At 40.8% G+C, this 22228-nt stretch overlaps 1 protein-coding gene across 1 annotated transcript; it reads left to right on the plus strand.

Moving 5' to 3' along the window:
- Positions 1 to 4775: 4775 nt before the first annotated feature.
- Positions 4776 to 10037, plus strand: LOC120718529 (zinc finger BED domain-containing protein 4-like). The gene is made up of 2 exons (XM_040007055.1): positions 4776 to 8307; positions 8490 to 10037. Exons 1-2 carry the CDS (start codon positions 7724 to 7726, stop codon positions 8716 to 8718), a joined length of 813 nt encoding a protein of 270 aa, XP_039862989.1. The 5' UTR covers positions 4776 to 7723; the 3' UTR covers positions 8719 to 10037.
- The last annotated feature ends 12191 nt before the right edge of the window (positions 10038 to 22228 follow it).

A 22228-nucleotide genomic window follows, 5' to 3' on the forward strand; every position in this document is an offset into this window, starting at 1 on the left:
CTTATTAAACTCTCTGGCTAACTGGACCTCAGAGATGACATCAGCTGTCAGAGTGCTGGTGTACACAGCTGTTACCAATCAATATTGTATTTCCACACAAGACCACAAATTAACATCAATGTAGAATAATTCAAAAGGAGCCGCTGAAAATCTTTGTATAATAATACAAACAACAACATAAGCATTTGAGCTTAAGCAGATAGATGCCCTTATCTCCGAGTCATTTGTCAAAAATATCAAAGCTTATTAAAGTGGCGGTGCTGTGGAGAGATTTATGACCCCAACATGTGTAGCAGCAAGGTTTGCCTGGTGTGGGTTACTGCGAGCACTTTGTGTCCTCGCTTTCTGATGATTTAAACTCCATCTGTCTGTTGCTGGGCATGTAACAGAGGGTGTAGGGACTCCCATTAACGGCTGAGGTAACCCCACACTCATGTCACATGACTTGTCAGTCAGAACCGGGTATGTTGGGTGATGGCTGGCATCCAAAAGGGGTGATGATTAGGATTCTCATGGACTCACTGCGCACGGTGGCAATATTAAAGTCTGAAATAGAAGCTGGCTGAAAGACAACTTTAACAATCTCCAAAGAGGAAGAAAGTTTGGTCAGTAAACAAATTAGAAAAAAAGAGCCAAGTAGTAGATCTCAGTGAACATTCTTTCGTATTTGAAATTGTTTCAAAAGTGAAGATTTTATATAAGTGTACCATTTTTAATACATTTAGCACCTATACAACATCTACTCCAACAGTTTCCTGTGGCACTCAATGTGGTCTTCCACTGCTGTACCCCATTCAGAGATGCTCTTCTACATACCTTGGTTGTAACTAGTGTCTATTTGAGTTTCTGTTCTGAAATACTCAGACCGTCCATGCCATGTTCAAAGTATTTTACATCACCTCTCTTCCCCATTTTGATGGTTAGTTTAAACTTCAGCAGGTCATCTTGATGATATCTACATGAATAAATACACCACATTGCATTAACAATTAGCTGAACAGGTACAGGTGTATCTACTGAAATAGCTGGTGAGTCAATTTATCTGTCTTTGCTTTCATCCTTGCAGCAGTTTAATATCAGTAACTTTTTAGTTCTGCTCCAAACTCCTAAACACAAACTTAACAATGTGGTGTATGCTGTACAGTGTAGCGAAGAATGCCCAGACCTCTACATTGGAGAGACCAAACAGCCACTTCACAAACGCATGGCACATCATAAAAGAGCCACCTCCATGGGACAAGACTCAGCAGTCCATCTGCATCTTAAGGATAAAGGTCACTCTTCCGAGGATGCCAATGTTCACATTTTGGATAGAGAAGACAAATGGTTTGAAAGAGGAGAGAAAGAAACCATTTTATGTCTACTGTGAGCGACCATCTTTGAACAGAGGTGGTGGTTTACGACACCAACTGTCTGCCATCTATAATCCAGTTCTGAGATCCCTTCCCAGACGCCTTAACACCCACTCACATCCTGGGCCATCTGACCTCAGGAAATCACATGATAGGGTGGGGCTAGGTTTCACAATGAGCTCACCCGAAACCCTGGCTGATTGTGACCCACACCCGTTTTCACACCTTGGCTCACGTGATTAGGTAGAGGATCATTAGGGGGTCCTTTTGTCCGTCTTTGGGGGGAAACTCCCACCATTTTACCTTTAGAACTGAAGAAGCTTCTCGGATGAGAGGTGAAACATCTTCAAGCAACTTAAAGAAGTCCAGATGCTTTTCTTTCCAAGCTCCTTAGACCTGACATTATGTTCTTTGAATGTTCAGGTGTTCACAGCAGTCACGTGTAGATGTAAATTCAACAATCCAAACGCAGAAAGCATGAACAGGATGTAATAGCTGTGAGTTATTTCTATTTTATTTATTGTCTCTAGATGAAAATTCCAGTGAACAGTCATAACATAAACCAGTGCTAGCACATTAGCTTTTCACACTTTTCTCACTGTGTTAAATGGCCATGTAAATGGGTTATTTGTTGCAGCCATTTTGCTAACATCTTCTCATCCTCCACACTGGGACAGTTAAATATTCCTTTGTAATATCTCCCGGGCTGAATTTCCAGTTTCATCACAGTGAGGAAGTAGGAACCCGGAAAGATACTCAGGGTTGAACACAGATACTAATTTGAGATTTCATATTCCTCGTCCATGTTGGCAGCGGCCACCGTCTGTTGTCAGTGGTCTGGGGTCTATTTACCTCCAGCCAGAATTGCTTATATCATAGGGCTTTGGAGTTGACCTAACACTGCAATGTATTTTGGGAGTACTGCGCCATATATCTGGGCCACGAATCAAAACAAACACACTGTGCTGTGTTGGAAGGACGGTTGCTAGAAACATGCTTAAAAGCAGTTACAAGGACGGTACAGAGACAGATTGCGTCTGGATGCGAAGAGACAGTACTTGCAGAGCTTGCATTGGAAATGAACTTTGCTGGAACACTGTAAAGCTGTGGGTTGTGGGAATGACCCATAATGTTTTATCTAGGAGTTTATGCCTGAAGTGTACTGCCATGTAAATAATTTGCATTTACTGAATATGTACTGACTGAGTACCACTGTTCAAAAGTTGAATAAAGAAACAAACATTATATTTACCTTTAAAAAAAAACACTTTATAGACCATCACATCAGTTACAATGTCATTTATAGTTTACAAATGACAAAATGTTTACAAAAAAATCATGACAGCGTTTACATGATATCACCCACTACTAACATTACTTAATTTACCGCATATTCTGAAAAATCACCGCTATTTATACAGCACAAGACTTAAGAATATTTAACAAGAGCAAGTTTCATTTTTCCCTGGTTTTACTACCACGCTGTTGACCAAAATGTAGCAAACCTTCACCATCTCATCAAGAAGGGTCACTTCTTCACCCTCACATGGAAGAAGTAATCTGATTGGCATGGTGGTATTTTGAAGCAGGGATTTTGGAGTGCCCCTTGTGTAGCGCTGGAACCCAGTCACGATGTGTTTCATCCATTTCATAGGCTGATTTGCCTGCAATAATGCCAAATAATTAGTGATGGGAAAAGAGCCGGCTCTTTCGGCTCCAAACCCGCTCTTCAGGTTGTTTTGTTGCTTTAATTAATTTATTATTAACAATAATATAAAATTATGCACAAAAGGAATTACTAATGTAAAAAAAGAGTGGTTTTATTTATATATAAATATATGTGGTGGCCCCTAGAGACAAAGCACGTACAAACTCCAAAGCACATTTCTAGCATTAACTGAACTTCCAAAACAGAGCTACCTAGATCACTTAAATTACACAATTGAAAGCATATGTGTATTGTTTGTGTATTTATACACAACCACTCATATATATTCAAATAATTTAAAAAATGTTCATTTACCTGTTACTACCACATACCAAATCCGGTTACTGGTACTTCCTGGCTTGTGTAGCCTCTAGGTAACAAAAGACTGCAGAGTCCTGGCACCGGGTCTCTGTGGCTTTTAAACCCCAAAACACGCTGCGCCAAAAACTGGTCCACCCCAAGGATCGGGTCCCCCGACACAAACAGAGTAACATAGTGTACGCTGTTAAGTGTTAGGAGGATTGGCAGGATTTATACATCGGGGAAACCAAACAACCTCTGGCGAAGCGGATGGCACAACACAGAAGAGCTACCTCGTCAGGCCAGGACTCTGCAGTCTATTCAGTGGACACTCTTTCAAGGATAAGGATGTACACATCTTGGACAGGGAGGAACGCTGGTTTGAGCGCGGAGTCAAGGAGGCCATTTACGTGAAAAGGGAAAGACGATCTCTGAATCAAGGAGGGGGCCTAAGGGTACATCTTTCACCATCTTACAATGCTGTGATTGCAGACATTCCCCAACTCTCTGTGAATGGTACTCATGGTGATAGGTTTGTAGCTTGAATCTATCCGCTGGAACGTTGAAGACAATATAATTACACTGCAAAGTAAGACACAAGTAGGCAAGCTTCTTCATGTTTCTCGTGCACGGGAGAGAACCGGACAGGCACCGTTCCTTCGCTTGACCCCAGTTGCTCTCGTCCGTTCTCCCGTACCACTGTTCTTTTATTGAGGTTACATGAATATGCATAAGTTCATTAACATATGACGTCTACATACACACAAAGAGTACCTTGCCTGTGTGTGTGTGTGTGTGTGTGTGTGTGTGTGTGTGTGTGTGTGTGTGTGTGTGTGTGTGGACTGCTGATCAAAGGGTCAAACATCCTTGGTCAGGAAGAGGGTAGCCTCCCCCTCACCCTAGATGGTTCATCCTAGATAACACGGTGAGGAAGTCCTGCAGTTCATCTAAACAAAGAGCACTTAGACTAGAACAGACGCAACTACGTTAATCCTACCATAAAACAATAAGACACGGTATGACCTCTCATGTTCCCAAAGTGCCGTCTAATACACACAAAGTTTGCAGACTATCAAGGATCAAAACCTCTACCAATCTACAACTAATTACAAAACTCTAAGCATATATAAGTAAATATTTCTAAGCATAAATGACAATCAACAATACAAATCTAACACATGGTCATTGATCAGTGGTCTTTGATCAGTGGGTTTTGGTTAGTGGTTGTTAATCAATGGTCATGAGAATCTGCATAATTAAGATTAAGGAACTGACCTCCCAGCCCATTGTTCCTTCAGTGGGCTGGTTTCAGTCATTATGCAAATGTACTGTTTATAAGATTGGGAAAACCTGCAGTCAGCTGAGACTGAAGAAGTCACTTGGATGAGTGAGGAAACGTTTCTCCCACAAAACGCTACGTCCAGATGAACAGAAGCAACCTTTGGAGATTTACTTTCCTGGATGATTGAGAATGCATCAAGATGAAAAGATAAAGCATTTTCAAGCTTATTCCCTTGCTGGTCATACGATCTAACATTACAACCGACCGCACAGCAAGTACGAACCATAGCTGGTGTTATCTGTGTGCTTTCGCTCCTCTTTCGCTAGCGCTTTGTTTGGCCCAGAAACATGACGCCTCAACCAAAAGTCCTGGCCACGCCCCTCTCGTGACATCACGCTCCAAAGCCCTATTAGAAAAAAAACTGTGATCTTATTGGGCAGGAGAGGCAGATGGTGCAGATTCATGTGGGGAAATGGATAGTGTAGGCAAGCAGATATAAAAAGTTGTAATGTGTGATATGAGAGGTTTAAAGTTTAAGAAGAACCTCAAAAAGTTTTACACTCTTCCAGTGCTTCTCTGTGCTCGAGTGGTGATTATAGTTAAACTGAAATCACTTCCCTCTTTACACTGTGCATTATATTTACAGTCTGTTTTTTGGGGGGGGGGGGTTTTGGTCTGTAAACAAAAGTGTGGTGAGCACTAGCTGCAACCATCCAGCTCACTAGCTGTAACCATTCACATGGCACTCTGGCCCAGAGGTCACCTGTCCCTGGGCTTAAATCCTTTTAATTACTGATGTGAGTCAGCTGTGTAAAGAATGTCGCGAAATCGATCAATGTAGAGCAGTGTCACAAACCACGGAGGCCCCAGAAAAGTGCAATCAAACGGTGAGTTTATTAACAGCCCGGAGAAAACATCAACATATGTCTTCTGACCAAAATACATGTTGTGGATACTTATAAAGCAGTGGGGTACGCCCCCCCATGGCGTCAATTACAGATTAAAATAGGTTCCAGACCTTAGTCACAGTTAATCGTACATCTTGTACATCTTTAATAGCTATAAACAGACATAGAACTTCTCTTTTCTATAACACCTTCCATACAAGGTAATAAACTTCAAGCCCTCAGGGTCTGTGGGGCTAATTATTGACTCTGGTCATCTGTTGCCAAGTAGAGTAAAATATAGTGAGACACCAAATGAGTTAAGGCCTCAGGCCTGACACATTCCTACATTATATGTGTTGTAAGCATGCATTGCAGTTATCCTTCTATGTTCTAGCTTCCCTCAGCATGTATCACCTGGACAGTCACACCAGTGAAGCTTAAGACCCTTAATGAACCGAACATCAACTCAAAATAAGCACAGATATGCAATGTGTATAAAATACTTCTGACCGTACTTGTAATAAAAGTTAACATAATGGAAGGATCCTCAAATGGACATCTTCAATCAACAACTTTAATGCAATATCAATACGGTAAGAAATATTATTAAATGGAATAATGCTGTAAAGAATGTTATTAATGCAGTTATAATGATGCAGATTATATGGCAGCAATAAAAAAAATTTCTGTATCTCCACAAGGAGAAAAGGTGGCACCTCAGCTAGTGGGCCTTACTGAAACACTTTGCAGACGATTCCTCAGGTCAAAAAGAGAGAGAGCAGCTCATTAGCTGCAAACCGCGAGAGAGCAGCTCACTAGCTGCAAACCGCAAAAACGCAGCTCACTAGCTGCAACCACCCAGCTCACTAGCTATAACCATTCACATGGCACTCTGGCCCAGAGCTCACCTGTTCCTGGGCTTAAATCCCTTTAATTACTGATGTGAGTCAGCTGTGTAAAGGAGAAAAGGTGGCACCTCAGGCAGAAGAGATTGAAGGACACGCCCACACAAGTACCTTCAGGAGGAGGCCCTGCTGGGGGCCGTAACATTGCTCAGTGACCAACATTATTACATCAGTAGCAGTAGTAGCATGTATTAACATAAAATTTAACACAGTACTTTATGAAATGTTCTAAAAAGCAGTGTTCATATATTTTGTAGCAGTGTGACAGCAGGGCTCCATGCTTTCATTTTTAGGTTAGCTTGACCTCATTTCAAATTTTAGTACTGCCATGTCACCACTAGGGATGCACCAATACCGATACTGGTATCGAGTATCGGGGCCAATACCATAAAATGTGTGTGTACTCATACTCATAAAAGTTAACCGATACCATGAACCAATACCAACTTATTTCATGACTCAGAGGGTGGCCTGTACTTTCTGTTGTAATATTTTAGATTGGCCACTAGGGGGACATGTCACTAGGGGGTTAGGCGAGTGAAACTGGCGGCTCCTGTAGCTAGCTAAAAAAGTGTCAGCAGTATGGGAATGTTTGATTATTTTAAAGTGTCAGCAGTATGGGAATGTTTGATTATTTTAAAGTGTCAGCAGTTTTGAAGATGACAGAAGCAAGGCCGAGTGCAAACTGTTTACTGATAAGGTGTCCAGGGGAGGGAAGGAGAGAACAGGTCATGCGCTGGAGTACACCCAGTTTGCTAAGGCTAATGCAAGACCAGAACAGTCCAGATTAACTCAGGTTTTGGAAAAGCGACAAAAAATGTCAAGAGAAAATCCACAGTCAGTTAAAATAACATCGGCTCTGACTCAATTTATCACCCTGGCTGTCGGTCGTGGAAAACGTAGGATTTCGCCGTCTTCTCAGCATACTCGAACCGCGATATGAGATTCCCAGCTGTCCATACATCACGGACGTAATGGTGCCAAAACTTTTTTGAAGAGGTAGAAAAACACGTGCATAACCTCATGCAGGAGGTTTCAGCCTTAAGTTTCACTACAGACATTTGGACAAGCAGTGTGTCCCCGATGTCACTCCTCAGTTTAACGGCGCGGTGGATTGATGAGGAGTTTGTTTGTCATCAAATCACACTACATGCAAAGTCATTCAGGGGCTCGCACACCAGCCAAACTATTGCAGCTGCTTTCGATATCATGCTTCAGACCTGGAATATACTGAAACAACGTCTGTCTATGTCGTGCTCCAGGACAACGCAAGATAAAGGCCATGAGTAATGCTGAGCTGCCCAGCCTACCTTGTACTGCTTACACTCTCCAGCTGGTTGTTCATGAGGGCCTTCTGTCACAGAGGAGTGTTGCTGATGCGATGGCAGTTGGAAAATAGCTGCAAAATAGTTGGACATTTTAAACATTCTGCTCTGGCCAGCTCCCGTCTCAAGGACATTCAATTACAGGTCAACCAGCCCGCGAGGCGGCTCCAGCAAGAAGTTCAGACCCGCTGGAACAGCACCTTTTATATGACGCAGACATTGATCGAGCAGAAACAGGCTCTGGGAATATTCGTGTCTGAATATGGACTAACTGATACGCTGATGGCTCACCAGTGGACGCTGCAAGAGAAGGTGATATCTGTTCTGGGTCCATTCGAGGAGCTAACTCGAAAAGTCAGCTCTTCAGATGCCATGGCTGCAGATGTTATTCCAGCAGTCACTGTGCTCCACAGATTCCTAACAAGGGAGACTGATGAGGACCGTGGGATTAAAGCAATGAAGGGAACCTTGGCTGCAGCTGTCAGGATGCGGTTCACTGACGTGGAGGAAAACCCACTCTATAGCATCGCCATGCTACTCAATCTCAGGTGAGTGTGTGCCTGTGTGTGTAACTGTTTGACTGTGTGTGAATGTGACTGTGTATGTAACTCTGTGTCTGTCACTGTACGTGTGAATATGACTGTGTATGTAACTATGTTACTGCAAAAAAAAAAAAAAAAAATGGTAAGAAAACCTATTGTCAGCTAACTTTTTTCTTTCTCTGTTTTAGATATACAAATCGTTTTTTCTCCAGCACCATAACTGCTGCAAATGCCAAAGAGATACTAAAACTTGAACTGCTAAGGTTGCCTGGAGATAAGCAGGAGGATCATGACCTGAATGAACCACGAAAAAACCAAGAAAAGCATGCAGTGACCAGCCCACAACTAGTCTGGACAGCATGTTTGATGAAATTACAGATGAGCAGGCATCAGCATCGGTGGGCAAAGTTGCGGTAGGTTCTAGTGTAGAGTTAGAAACATATCTTGGGGAGGCCGCAATTTTACGAGAAGACAAACCACTACAATACTGGATGATTAATAAAGTGCAGTTCCCGAACCTGGCTAAAGTGGCGGACAGATACCTTTCAGCACTATGCACAAGTGTTGATAGTGAAAGGCTGTTCAGCTCAGTGTCACGCAAAATAGTTCACTGTTATTTTGTTTGGATATAATATGGACATTCTGCAATAATTTAACAAAATTATTTTATTCTGAACAGAAGTGTTTATTTTTCAACCTGAAAGTGGAAAAAGAGACCCAAAGGGTTCAGTTATTTTTTTTCACTACAATTTGGATACTCTGCAATAGGTTAATTAATGTTATGTCTCTCTGAAAGCTGGAGACTGCAAAAATACTTTAGTTATTTTGTTTGTTTGTTTACAATGTGGACACTGCAATAATTGAACAGAAGTGTTTATTTTTCACTTGAAATTTTATTTTTGTGGCCATTTCTATTAATATTTTATTTTTCATCAACAGAGAATAAAATCAAATCTATCTTCCAATTCATTGCATTTTTCTCTGTGTGTGTGTGTGTGGTAGAAGTATCGTTTTTTAAACTATGTATCGGCAAGTACTCAGATCCAAGTATCGGTATCGTATCAGTTTGAAAAAAATAGTATTGTTGCATCCCTAGTCACCACAAAAGTCACTTACAGGCTTTCAAAATTCCATTTTCTTTATTTGGCAATCAGAGAAGTAAAAATACAGGCACCTGACAGCCACAACATCAAAATCACTGAAATATCAAGGTTTCCCCCCGAGTTTTTTGGGCCACCTTGCGTTCACATTTCACAAGAATGGCCTCTCCTCCTAAAGTAGGAGTTGCTCAGATTTTAGTGAAACTTAAGTGCAGTGATAAATGGCCTGTATTTGTATAGTGCTTTACTAGGAATTAAAGAACCCAAAGCACTTTACACATTCAGTCATCCACCCATTCACACACTGGTGATGGCAAGGGTGCACTAATAGAGGCAAGGCTGTCGGACACTGGCGCCACTGGGCCCTCTGACCACCACCACTTTGCAACGGGCAAAGTGTCTTGCCCAAAGACACAATGGCCAAGACTGTCGGAGCCCGAGCTCGAATTGGCAACATTCCGATTACAAGACGAACTGCCAACTCTTGAGCAACGATCACCCATAGCATTAAAGCAAAGTATTCAGATAGAGCAGACTGTACTTCCTATTTGACCTGTGGGTTTGGTAATAATGAGACGTTCAGTCTCCAGTGTTTAAAATAATCAAACATTCCCATATCAATTTTCATAGTAACTGGGCTACGGTCAGATATAGTAATTGATTAAATTATTGTCTCTTTTTTGACATACAGAAAAAAATCTGTTCTTGTGTGGCTTCTACACACTTAAGACATAAATGTGAAATCTTTATCCATAGGATGTTGATATCCAGTGTTGGTCAAGTTACTTGAAAAAAGTAATCAGTAACTAATTACTGATTGCTTCCCCCCAAAAGTAATCCCGTTACTTTACTGATTACTTATTTTCAAAAGTAATTAATTACTTAGTTACTTAGTTACTTATTTACTTTTTAAAAACACGATTTACAACCTGAATAGGTGATAAAGCGATAGATCTTTCAGCCCAATTCTACTTTTTCTGCATAATCCATCATACAAAATGTAATCAAATGGAAAAGTAAATTAAAACTAATAAAACTTGTTTTATTAGTTTTAATCTTGACTTTAATCTTGACTTTATGCATCAAGCAAAAATGTAATTATATGCAACATTCTCTGACTGGAAGAAATTTGTTTAACATTTAAACCTATTTTCTGCACATTCCAGCACATAAAATATTTTTTTGTTTTTTGTGTTTACACTCACTCTTTCAAATAGATGCAAGTAAAACACAGCAGAAAATAAATAAAGTCAAAGACTAGCGGTCCTGTTGCTCTATTTTCACCTGTAAAGCAGGAGTGGGGTAGGCGGAGGTTTACCCTGGTGCAGGTGTGCCTCAGCGGTCAGTGGAAGAATCCATGAGTTTCTCTGTGAATTTCCCATTACGTCGTAGCGCACTCGGTGCTTGCTTGGAAGTTTAGGGGTTTTTTTCGCTGTAAAAAGAAGTTTTCTTCCCACGCACAACGGACACTAATGTTTTTGTCACTTTTTATGGAATCAAACTCAAGGTAAGGTCAGTACTTCCAAGCTTTAAACGCTGCATGCTCATACTCTTTCCAGTTCTCGATATATGATCCACTGTTGATCTGCACACAGCTGTTGTCACGAACGTCGCACTTGCTTATGTCACTGTCATGAGACATTCTCGCAAAAAATCACAGTTTTAGTAACGCAGTAATGCAGCGTTCCTACGGGAAAGTAACGGTAATCGAATTACCGTTTTTGCAATAGTGATCCCTTACTTTACTCGTTACTTGAAAAAAGTAATCGGATTACAGTAACGCATTACAAGTAACGCGTTACTGCCCATCTCTGTTGATATCTCCACACATCTACTGGTGCCAGTTCGGCGATGATGCCTGAGACACCTCTAGACATTTTCGACTGGGGTCTTGTTATTGCTGGTAATCTATCTAAATTATTGCTTAAAAAACAATTGAATGTAAGAGAAAGTGTTGTTGTGGAAGTTTTCCATTAAATAAAGCTTGCAGACGAGCGGTGAGTGGTAGCTAACATTCTTTAATCAAAACACAAAGAACAGACAACCAGGCTTGGTGGAGAGCCTGCATGACCGTGGGCCAGACGGTCAGCAGAGTCTCTCTGAGCCTAGCATGGCTCTCAGTTAAATACCTTCTTCAGGAACAAAAGGCAGTACACAGCTGTTTCACACCTTAAGGTTCACACTCCCTTGCTACCTCCCAGAGTCCTCGAAGAGACAAAAGACTCTTCCTGTGGAGTGGTCTGCTTCCCCCAACTTCCTTACTAGAACCCCACCATTTGTCTTACTGTATGAGTGTGAGACATGCTAGAATCCAGTGGCACCAAGGTATTATACAATAAAATAATTTGATTAATACATAAGTAAAAAAATTCCTATACAGTGTGAACTCAGGTCTATAACATATGTCAGAGAGAAAGAAATTTATCACTAAAAAAAGAAGAAGACTTCCACCCTTCCAGTCGTCCACATTGTGAGCAACCCCCTTTTTGGTTTGCGGCAGAGAAGTGTGACCCTCCTTCTCTGTGGGAAAAGTGCTTAATGTTCAAATAACCAATATTACACAATTTTGTATAAGTGGTCCTACACAGCAAAATCTCCAGTGTTAACACTGGAGAGTGTCTATATGGGTCCACACCTCTGAGTGTTAAATACAACACTGTTGAGTGTTAAATTAACACTTTTGACAGTGTTATATGTTTAAAAGTAACCTAGTCAGTTTTGAAGATTAACAATGGCTAACACTGAGCAGTGCTGATTTTCTAACACTGGAAAATAACTCAAAATGTTAGAAATATTCCAGTGTTAGAAAATCAGCACTGCTCAGTCAGAAGTCAGCCAGCAGTGCCGGCTTGATACAAGATCCGGGCCAGACCTGCTTGCTATGTGGGAACCACTGGAAAAAGTCATCAGAAGTTTCACCATCTTTCAGTAAGCTGACAATAACAGAGTCATCTGCATATTTAATAATGGCCCTGCTTTCATATCTGCTCTGACACATGCTTGTATAGAGAATGAATAATAAGGGCAATAAGACACACCCTTGAGGAGAACCTGTGGAGGAGAACACTGGGTCAGACAGAACCCCGTTTATTCTCATTCTTTGTGACCTGTCAGTTAAAAAATCTAAAATCCAGCCCACCAGGTTTTTCTTGATTTCAAACTGTTCAAAAATTCAAAAATATGGGGCTGTATTGTATTAAAAGCCAAAGAAAGCTAACTTCACGCTAACTTCTAACTCCGTTAAATGTCATAAATTCCATTTTCATGGATGCCTGGATGTTAAACTTAATTGTTACACCTGGTAGAGCAGTCACACTGATCATTTTATGACAGATGAAAGAATTTAGACAGTTTTTCAACTCTCAGTAATCCCACAGTAATTGTTTGACTTATGGACCTGCAGCAGAGTTTGGGCCCAGACACGGCTAATTATGTCAGACTTAAAGACTGGATAACGAGGGACCACTGTACAAGGTAGATCTGAAATAAATAAAGATGAAACGTTCTGAAGAAGTTTGTGTTGCATGAATGTTTGTGCTATACACACAAAACACACGTGTCCGTCCGTCCATATGTCTCCACACGTTCCTGTGTGTTCTCCATGGTGAGGTCACCCCCATGGACCTCAGTCAAGGTAGCGATGACAGCTGAAAATAAAACCAACATAATTTTGGCTGGATTTCCCCCCATAGACACACACACAGAGCCGGAGTGCTGCCCATCAGCTGTTGTGTCACGGTCAGGTGTTAAGCCCTGTGGTCCGGGGGAGGGGATAAAGGGGATATATTTGTAATTTGTTGCAGTACCCACCAGAGAATGATCCTTTAATGAAAATATTCATCATCACCTTTTGATAAACTGTTGATTTGCAAAGCATTATCAAACCCTCCAAGCTAGCTCACACACTGGACAGAGAAAGTCTTGTTATGTTTTGCTAAATCCAGTCACACGTTGGAGGGCGTCCAGCTCTGAAGCTCAGCATTCATGTATTTATTTGCAGAAAGAGAGTTTGTCACCTTCTTTTTTAGGGCTTATGTAATATTATCTGATACACATTCAGGTGCAAACTGATGGTTGCCACTGCCTGGAGGACATAACTGAACTAAAAATATTATTACTGTCCCCTAATATACCGCCACAGAGCACAGTTTAGCATTGGATGTGTACAGGTATTCCTCAAGAAAAACAAAGTGGATGCTGTTCTACAGATAGAGTAACTGGGTTTCCACCAAGTTATAATCAAATTGGATGACCTTTAAAATGGCTATAAATTATATTTTTATGAAAACAATGACGTGTGAATAACTCTGTTTTAGGTTTCATGTTTTTATTCCAGAGTATCTTTGCGTGATTAACAGTTCAAAATAATACTTAACAAAGTTTTATCAGTCCATGGGGAAGTCTCTTAGATCATCTAATTTCTGAAACAATCCTTGTTAAATCCTTTTGACCTTTCTTCTGATTGGCTGCTGGTCACAAACAAAAGATTTCTGTGCCTGACATAACTGTACAGGTCAGATATCCCCTTTCATCATATCGAGTCAACAAAACATTACACAGTTAACTTTATGCATACAAAAAAAACCCCAAAATAGTAAATGAATATGTAAGTAAACAAAAATGTAAGTACATAAGCAGTGAAACAAAACAAAACAAAACAAAACAAAACAAAACAAAAAGATTAGAGGAGAGTTAAGCTGTGAACTGTATTACATATTAATACTGAAATCCTTCTTGAGAGATAAAGGTTCAATATATTTTAGGTAGGGCTGGGTATCGTCACTGATTTCTAGAATCTATTCTATTCCGATTCACAAGGTCCTGAATCTATTCGGTCCACAATTTGATTCGATTCGATTCGATTCAATTCGATTTGAATCTGGGAAATTTTGCCTCAGACAGTCAGAAATATTATAATTCAGATCAGTACATTTACATATTTTTGTATCTATAAAAAGGAAGCTGACACTCGCAAGACTTTATCAAAGGTGTGAGCATCACAGCAGGTGTCTTTGTGTCAAAGTAGCTGAAGATAAAACAGAAAAACATGAAGGTGATTTTCCTGGCCTGGGATTTTATAAAAATATTCTGCAGTACATCAAAAACGAAAGAAAACCATTAATGAACATCAGTGTTGGGTAAGTTACTTTAAAATAGTAACTTAGTTACATTACTAGTTACTTCTCTCAAAAGTAACTCAGTTACTTCAAGTTACTCGTTACTTTCAAAGTAACTAGTTACTAGGGAAAGTAACTTTGGTTTTACTCAGAATTCTCTTGTTAATGTGTTGCTTCCATAACTTTGCCAGTCTTCTAGCTTGCTTACTTGCCACAAGTGCACTGTGCCACCTACCAATAGAAAGGAAAAGATAATGTGCACATTTCCACGAGAGAAATCCCACGCCTGATTCTATCCTAGCCTGCTTTTTACATCCAACACAAAAACTGCAGTCGTGGTGCTTTCGATTGTACTCAGAACTCGGAAATTCTGCCTTCTGAATAGGAAGATGTAGGTAACACCAGACTGCAGATGAGCTGCATACAGAGCTGGACTGGGACAAAAAAATCGTCCCGGGCATTTTGACTAGAGACCGGCCCACCATTATAGGAAAAATCATAAAGCCTTTGAATGAAAATAAACACTGTTGTGACAGTGATGTACACTGTTCTGATGGTATATATGCATCAATCTATCAATCGTTTGTTGTAAGACAAAGATAATTATTTTTTTTTAAAATGAGACATTTTAAATGAGAATAAGAAAGTATTTCCTTGTGCCCCCCTTTCCCTTTTAATACCCTACATGGACCCCTGGCAACACTTTGCTAGACCCGCCCCTGCACAGTTACCAGCTGTCAGCTACTTAGAAAAGGATCCTGGTGTTATTTGTCTCTCAGAAACTGTTCATAACTTCCCTTCAACTCATTCATGTTAACTAAAAGGTAAACCTGTTTCTCCATCACAGCTCTGATGATTCAGTAAGGACATCTCCTGGTTTCATCTTCATGTTTCCCTCTCATCACATAACCAAACCGACATCATGACCATCAGGTTTACAGCTGTGGCTCCAGCCAACATCAACTGATACTAGAAATTAATATTAAATAAATTCTAACAACAGCTGATTAAGCTTAAACATGCTGCTGTTGTTTAGCGCGACATCCGCTGGTTTCCTCTTTCTGGCGCAAAGTGGGCAATAAACAAACAAGAGAGAAAAGCCGATCAGCTGATCATTGATCAGTTTCATGATTGAAGTAGAAACAGGAGAGGGAGGGGGAGAGAATGAGAGAAGAAGAGGCAGCTGTGCAGCAAAGACACAGAATAACTCCAGCTTTGTGCCTTTTTCATTGTAGCTGAAGTCCGGGACAAACTGTGTTCCGTTTCACCTAAATACGAAACGCGTAATATTTTCTCTGAATACGAGACGATTCTGTTTTTTACGGGACGGTTGGCAACTCTAATAATTAACCTTATGAACAAAATAAAGTTCAACATCAGTAACATAGCACCCACCCAGCTGTATAGAAACTCCGTCATGCTAGCTAGCACGCAGTACGAAAAAGTCAGCATAACAAAAATAAACTCCACCTAAACTTGGTTCATATCTGACCCAGATGGACTGCAGGTTATAACTTCTTACCTGAAGTTCAGTTCACCTGACACTCTCGGACCAGCGGCCGCTTCGGGTCTCTCCTCTTGCCTCCCTTTTCCTTCATCCACCTGCTGGCTTCCACCACTTGCTAATGTTATTGAATCTGTGGAAGCTCCGCGATAGCCACCACACGAAGTAACGAGTAACGACCCTATCTAAATCCCAGTAACGAGTAACGCGTTCCTGGTTTTGGCATAATAACTAGTTACCGTGCTCGTTACCACAATAATAACGTAGTTACTGTAACACGTTACTTAATAACGTGTTAGTCCCAACACTGATGAACATATGAACATTACCTCTGAAGTTACAGCGGTTTTACTAAAGACACAGCTAAGCGTTTTGCATTTTGCATACTTTTAAAAAGTTTACATTTGTTCAGAAGCCTATTGAACAGCAGAAATTAGGCTTTCTTTTCGGAAGCAAGTAAAAGGAAAAAAACAGCGTCCGACAGCGCTGTAAACAACGGTAGACTTGTGCATAACAAGGAAGCGAATAATGCAGAAAACAGATTTTTAGACTGAAACTGTTCTTGAAGTATACGGAGAGAGCAAGAGAGAGAGAGAGAGAGCTGTGAATGAAGTGTGATTTTATCGTGGTGGAAGCAAAACAGCAATAGTCAGAGAGAATCCATGACGATGTTTATGTGAAGCGTAGTTTGGATCTTCTTTTGCTGCTGGTTCAGTCAATATTGTTTGGAGAGAGATAAAACTAACAGCTTTAGAATCAGCGCAAAAAGGACGTAAACACAAAGCTCGGACCCACCGAAACATCAGAATCAGCGAGCTGTCGGCTTTCAGCCCCGACCGTGTCCATGCCATTGGGTGAGAAAGGCGACATCTCACTGATTCTGATCCGTCGGCGGATCCGCACTTTGTGTTTACGTCTTTGTGTACTTGCTCTCATTTACTGTCAGTGCGCCCCAGGGCAGCTGTGGCTACAATGTAGCTGCCATCACCAGTGTGTGAATGTGTGTGTGAATGGGTGAATGACTGAATGTAGTGTGAAGCGCTTTGGGGTCCTTAGGGACTAGAAAAGCGCTATACAGATGCAGGCCATTTACCATTTAACATTTTTACTGTTTTAGCTGTTTGGTGGTTGTTGAAATTTTGTGAGGTTTAAACTGAGATTCTGGCGTTTCCGGCAAAATAAATTTATATTAAAAAATCGATTCAGGATTTTAATGAATCGATATCACGTTATCCAAGCCAGAATCGATTTTAATCGATAAATCGATAATCAAAACCCACCCCTAATTTTAGTAATAAAGAGGGCACTTATGATATTATTACTTATGACTTAGTATAATAATTATTTGGCAGAATGCATATTTACGGAGCCCCGCAAGGGACATGGGAGAAAAAAAAATTATGATGAACTTTTGCGACATCTCGCAAAACTAACTCGGGATCTCGCAAAACAAACTCGGGATCTCACAAAAGTTGAATTCCAACAGCGGCGGCAGGTACTTATTTGTAATATTACTCTTTCTGGGTCACAAAATAAACTTTTAAGATATTTTGAGGCGTACATGCAGCTGTGTAAACGTCAAATATCTGCTCGGTTTACAAGACATCACATATTTGCAAAAGTGCTCCGACGTTTCCGTAGATGTCTGACACCCACCATCTCGAAGCTAACAGGAGGTCGAGACCTACTTCAGCCGGGGGAAACACTGCTCTCCTGGTACATCGTGCCTCGACCTCCCGGTCGGCTTCGAGCTGGCGGCCTCCGAAGAATGCGGCTAAAACTTTTGCGAGATGTCGCAAAACGCGCAAAACTTTTGCGAGATGTCGCAAAAGCCCATCTTAATTTTTTTTCTCCCATGTCCCTTGCGGGTAGGGATGGGTATCGTATAGGTTTTATCCAATACCAGTACCAAACCGGTACTTTTGAAACGGTGCCGGTGCTTAAACGGTGCTTGAACCGGTGCTTAAAGAATGGAGAACACACTCTCTGTCCAAAAACCTCTCATGTTTAGCTGTTTTTTTGTAAAAAGATAACAACGTTAGCCTTTTCTGCAGCTATAGGCAGTGTTGGGAAGGTTACTTTTAAAATGTATTCCATTACAGAATACAGAATACATGCCCCAAGATGTATTCTGTAACGTATTCCGTTACGTTACTCAATGAGAGTAACGTATTCTGAATACTTTGGATTACTTAATATATTATCATGCTGTTTACAACTACATGAATGTACTATTGCTGTGATTTATTACTGTTACTGAAGGTCCGCGGCTCCGAACCATAGTAAAGGGACCTCTGGCTAATACGTCGGGTTCGTGTCGGGCTCGTAGCTGAAAACTAGCTTTACTTTGTTGTCTGGGTCAACTTTGCCAGCGAGAGGCAAAGAGAGGTGTTGAAAGGCTGCTCCAACGGAACTTATTGTTTCGGAGGAAAACACGGGCTGGGCTCGTCAGGCACTCTTCTTGGCTGCAGTGGTTATTATTATATTTACATGCTTCCAGCTCCCGTTTCTGCTCAGTGACAGCTCGTACTTTTCCACTCGCCTTTTTCTCCCTTCTCGCGCTCACAGACACATAACGAGTATGGGAGTCCATTCTCCCAGCAGCACGGACTACACTGCCCATGAGGCTACATTCTTTAGAGCTATACCTGTAGCATTCTGCCTATTAGCATAACACAACAACAACAACAAAAAGGCGCTCTCTCACCCAGGAAACACGCAGAGAGAGAGCGTCACCCTGTAACCATGGCAACCATAACGCTGCCACCTGGAACAACAGAACGTAGCTGTCAAACAAAACCCAAACAGTCCTGACCCCCCACAATATGAAACAGGAAAGTACCGCCGTGTAATCCATTTATTTCAACAAAGTAACTGTATTCTGAATACCACCTTTTTAAACGGTAACTGTAACGGAATACAGTTACTCATATTTTGTATTTTAAATACGTAACGGCGGTACATGTATTCCGTTACTCCCCAACACTGCAGACAAGCATAAACACACTTGACTATCACTAAATCAAATTTAACACATGTTTGTAATGACGCTAATTCAGTTTACAATAGGGTTCATTCGCTCGGTCAGCAGGTGGCAGTATCCTCGTACACTGGGGAGTAAACTGCCATTAAACAAACAGAAGAAGAAAACCCCTGCACATGCGCGATTGAATGTCGCAATGTTGGCAAAGAGAGGAAGTGATGTAAGATTTGCGCATGCGGGGTAACGATCGGGTTACGGATCGGGTAGTGACAGTACGGTCCGACTTTGCACATGCGCATCCACTCCTGATCCATAACTATCTTTTTATTTTTCATTTTTGTCTACATTATATTGAAATGTTTGATTACTCGAAACATTTTAAGAGATATTTGTTATTCTTAACATCTTAACATATACTCTGACCCGTAACTATCGTAAAACGCTTCGATCGGAAGTAGACATCTTTCGCGCATGCGGGGTACCGATCGGGTTTCTGGTACGGATCGGGTAGTGACGTTTTTTTTTTTTTCATTTACATTTTGCACACATTTACAATCTCTCATTGGGAGACAACATTGGTGCAACAACATCTTGAAATGTTGAGTAAGAAAACAAAAGAAATAGGAGAAGACTAACAGAAAAAAACAAAAAAACAATATAAATATGCGTGAAGGCCATTCTTATGACATTTAACCAGTGTTGGGACTAACGCGTTATTAAGTAACGCGTTACAGTAACTATGCTATTATTGTGGTAACGAGCACGGTAACTAGTTATTATGCCAAAATCAGGAACGCGTTACTCGTTACTGGGATTTAGATAGGGTCGTTACTCGTTACTTCGTGTGGTGGCTATCGTGGAGCTTCCACAGATTCAGTAACATTAGCAAGTGGAGGCCAGCAGGTGGATGAAGGAAAAGGGACGCAGAAGGAAAAGAGACCCGAGGCGGCCGCTGGTCCAAGTGTGAACTGAACTTCAGGTAAGAAGTTATGACCTGCAGTCTCTCTGGGTCAGATATAAACCAAGTTTAGGTGGAGTCTATTTTCGTTATTCTGACTTTTTCCGTACTGCGTGCTAGCTAGCATGACGGAGTTTCTATACAGCTGGGTGGGTGCTATGAAGTTAATGATGTTGAACTTTATTTTGTTCATAAGTTATTAGAGTTGCCAACCGTCCCGCCTGGTATTCAGAGAAAATATTACGCGTTTCTTATTGAGGTGAAACGGAACAGTTTGTCCCGTAATTCAGCTACAATGAAAAAGGCACAAAGCTGGAGTTACTCTGTCTTTGCTGCACAGCTGCCTCTTCTTCTCTCATTCTCTCCCCCTCCCTCTCCCGTTTCTGCTTCAATCATGAAACTGATCAATGATCAGCTGATCGGCTCTCTTGTTTGTTTATCGCTCACTTTGCGCCGAAAGAGGAAACCAGCCGATGTTGCGCTAAACAACAGCTTGATCAGCTATTGTTAGAATTTATTTAATATTAATTTCTAGTATCAGCTGATGTTTGCTGGAGCCACAGCTGCAAAAAAGCTGCTGGTCATGATATGGTTTGGTTATCTGGTGAGAGGGAAACATGAAGATGAAACCAGGAGATGTCCTTACTGGATCATCAGAGCTGAACAATGATGGAGAAACAGGTTTACCTTTTAGGTGACATGAATGAGTTGAAGGGAAGTTATGAACTGTTTCTGAGAGACAAATAACACCAGGATCCTTTTTTAGGTAGCTGACAGCTGGTAACTGTGCAGGGGCGGGTCTAGCAAAGTGTTGCCAGGGGGGCATGTAGGGCATTAACAGGGAAAGGGGGGCACAAAGAAATACTTTTCTTTCTTATTCTCATTTAAAATGTCTAGCTTTTAAAAAATAATTATCTGAATCTTACAACAAACGATTGATAGATTGATGCATATACACCATCAAGACAGTGTACATCACTGTCACAACAGTGTTTATTTTCATTCAAAGGCTTTATGATTTTTCCTATAATGGTGGGCCGGTCTCTAGTCAAAATGCCCAGGACGATTTTCTGTCCCAGTCCAGCTCTGTATGCAGCTCATCTGCAGTCTGGTGTTACCTACATCTTCCTATTCAGAAGGCAGAATTTCCGAGTTCTGAGTACAATCGAAAGCACCACGACTGCAGTTTTTGTGTTGGATGTAAAAGGCGCGCTTGACGCTGTGACGTAGGCTAGAATCATGGCAGCAGTCAATGACGGTCCAGGCGTGGGATTTCTGTCGTGGAAATATGCACATTATCTTTTCCTTTCTATTGGTAGGTGGCACAGTGCACTTGTGGCAAGTAAGCAAGCTAGAAGACTGGCAAAGTTATGGAAGAAACACATTAACAAGAGAATTCTGAGTAAAACCAAAGTTACTTTCCCTAGTAACTAGTTACTTTGAAAGTAACGAGTAACTTGAAGTAACTGAGTTACTTTTGAGAGAAGTAACTAGTAATGTAACTAAGTTACTATTTTAAAGTAACTTACCCAACACTGCATTTAACAATATCCTTTCCGTGAACACTTTAACATACATGCGGCTTATTTGGTACACCAAACGAAACATATTCATTAAAAGGATAGATACTGGGTCCCATTTTCACATATCAAAGCAGCATCTTTACATGAATCCTTCAGTAATTCTAAAGATGACAAAAAAGACTTTAATTCAATCTTCAATGCACTTAGGGAAGGTCTTTTGTTTTGCCATTTACACTTATGAATGTGGTATTTGCCCATAATTATTACCATATTGTGGAGCATGGCAAGTTCCTCGCCATTATTGTATAAAACCTGTGTTAGAGTCAGTGGGGTCATCCCATCTATTCTTACACTCAACCAGTCTACCAAATCCTGCCGAAGTCAGTCGTTACTGAGCAGGAAAAAAACAAATGATCAATACTTTCTTCATTTTGCAAACAAAATCCACATGGCTCCACCTCAAACCCAAACCTTTTTTAAGCATTTCAGCTGCTGGGTAATATCCATTAATTATTTTAAATTGCATTTCTTTGACTTTGGGGGGGATAGGCCATTTTAAAAAGTGTGTATGTTATTTTAACGTTACTCCCTTTTAATTTTGTGTTACTGTTAAAATCATGAAATAATTCATTTTTAAATATATTGTTTATGATTTTATTATTACACTTTTTATTAGTTAAAGGAATCTGATTTAGCTGTAAAGAAGGTAAACTAATTTGTCCCTTAGAGTAATATAAATAGC

Source organism: Simochromis diagramma, unplaced genomic scaffold, assembly GCF_900408965.1.
Source record: "Simochromis diagramma unplaced genomic scaffold, fSimDia1.1 OVJJ01000531.1, whole genome shotgun sequence".
Classification (NCBI taxonomy): Eukaryota; Metazoa; Chordata; class Actinopteri; order Cichliformes; family Cichlidae; genus Simochromis; species Simochromis diagramma.

What these genes read in the sequence shown, in the direction of transcription:
- LOC120718529 (XM_040007055.1), top strand. Translation starts at nt 7,724, where the DNA reads ATGCTGAGCTGCCCAGCCTACCTTGTACTGCTTACACTCTCCAGCTGG. An exon ending in GCCATGCTACTCAATCTCAG is followed by an intron (nt 8,308 to 8,489) that starts GTGAGTGTGTGC and finishes TCTCTGTTTTAG; the next exon opens with ATATACAAATCGTTTTTTCT.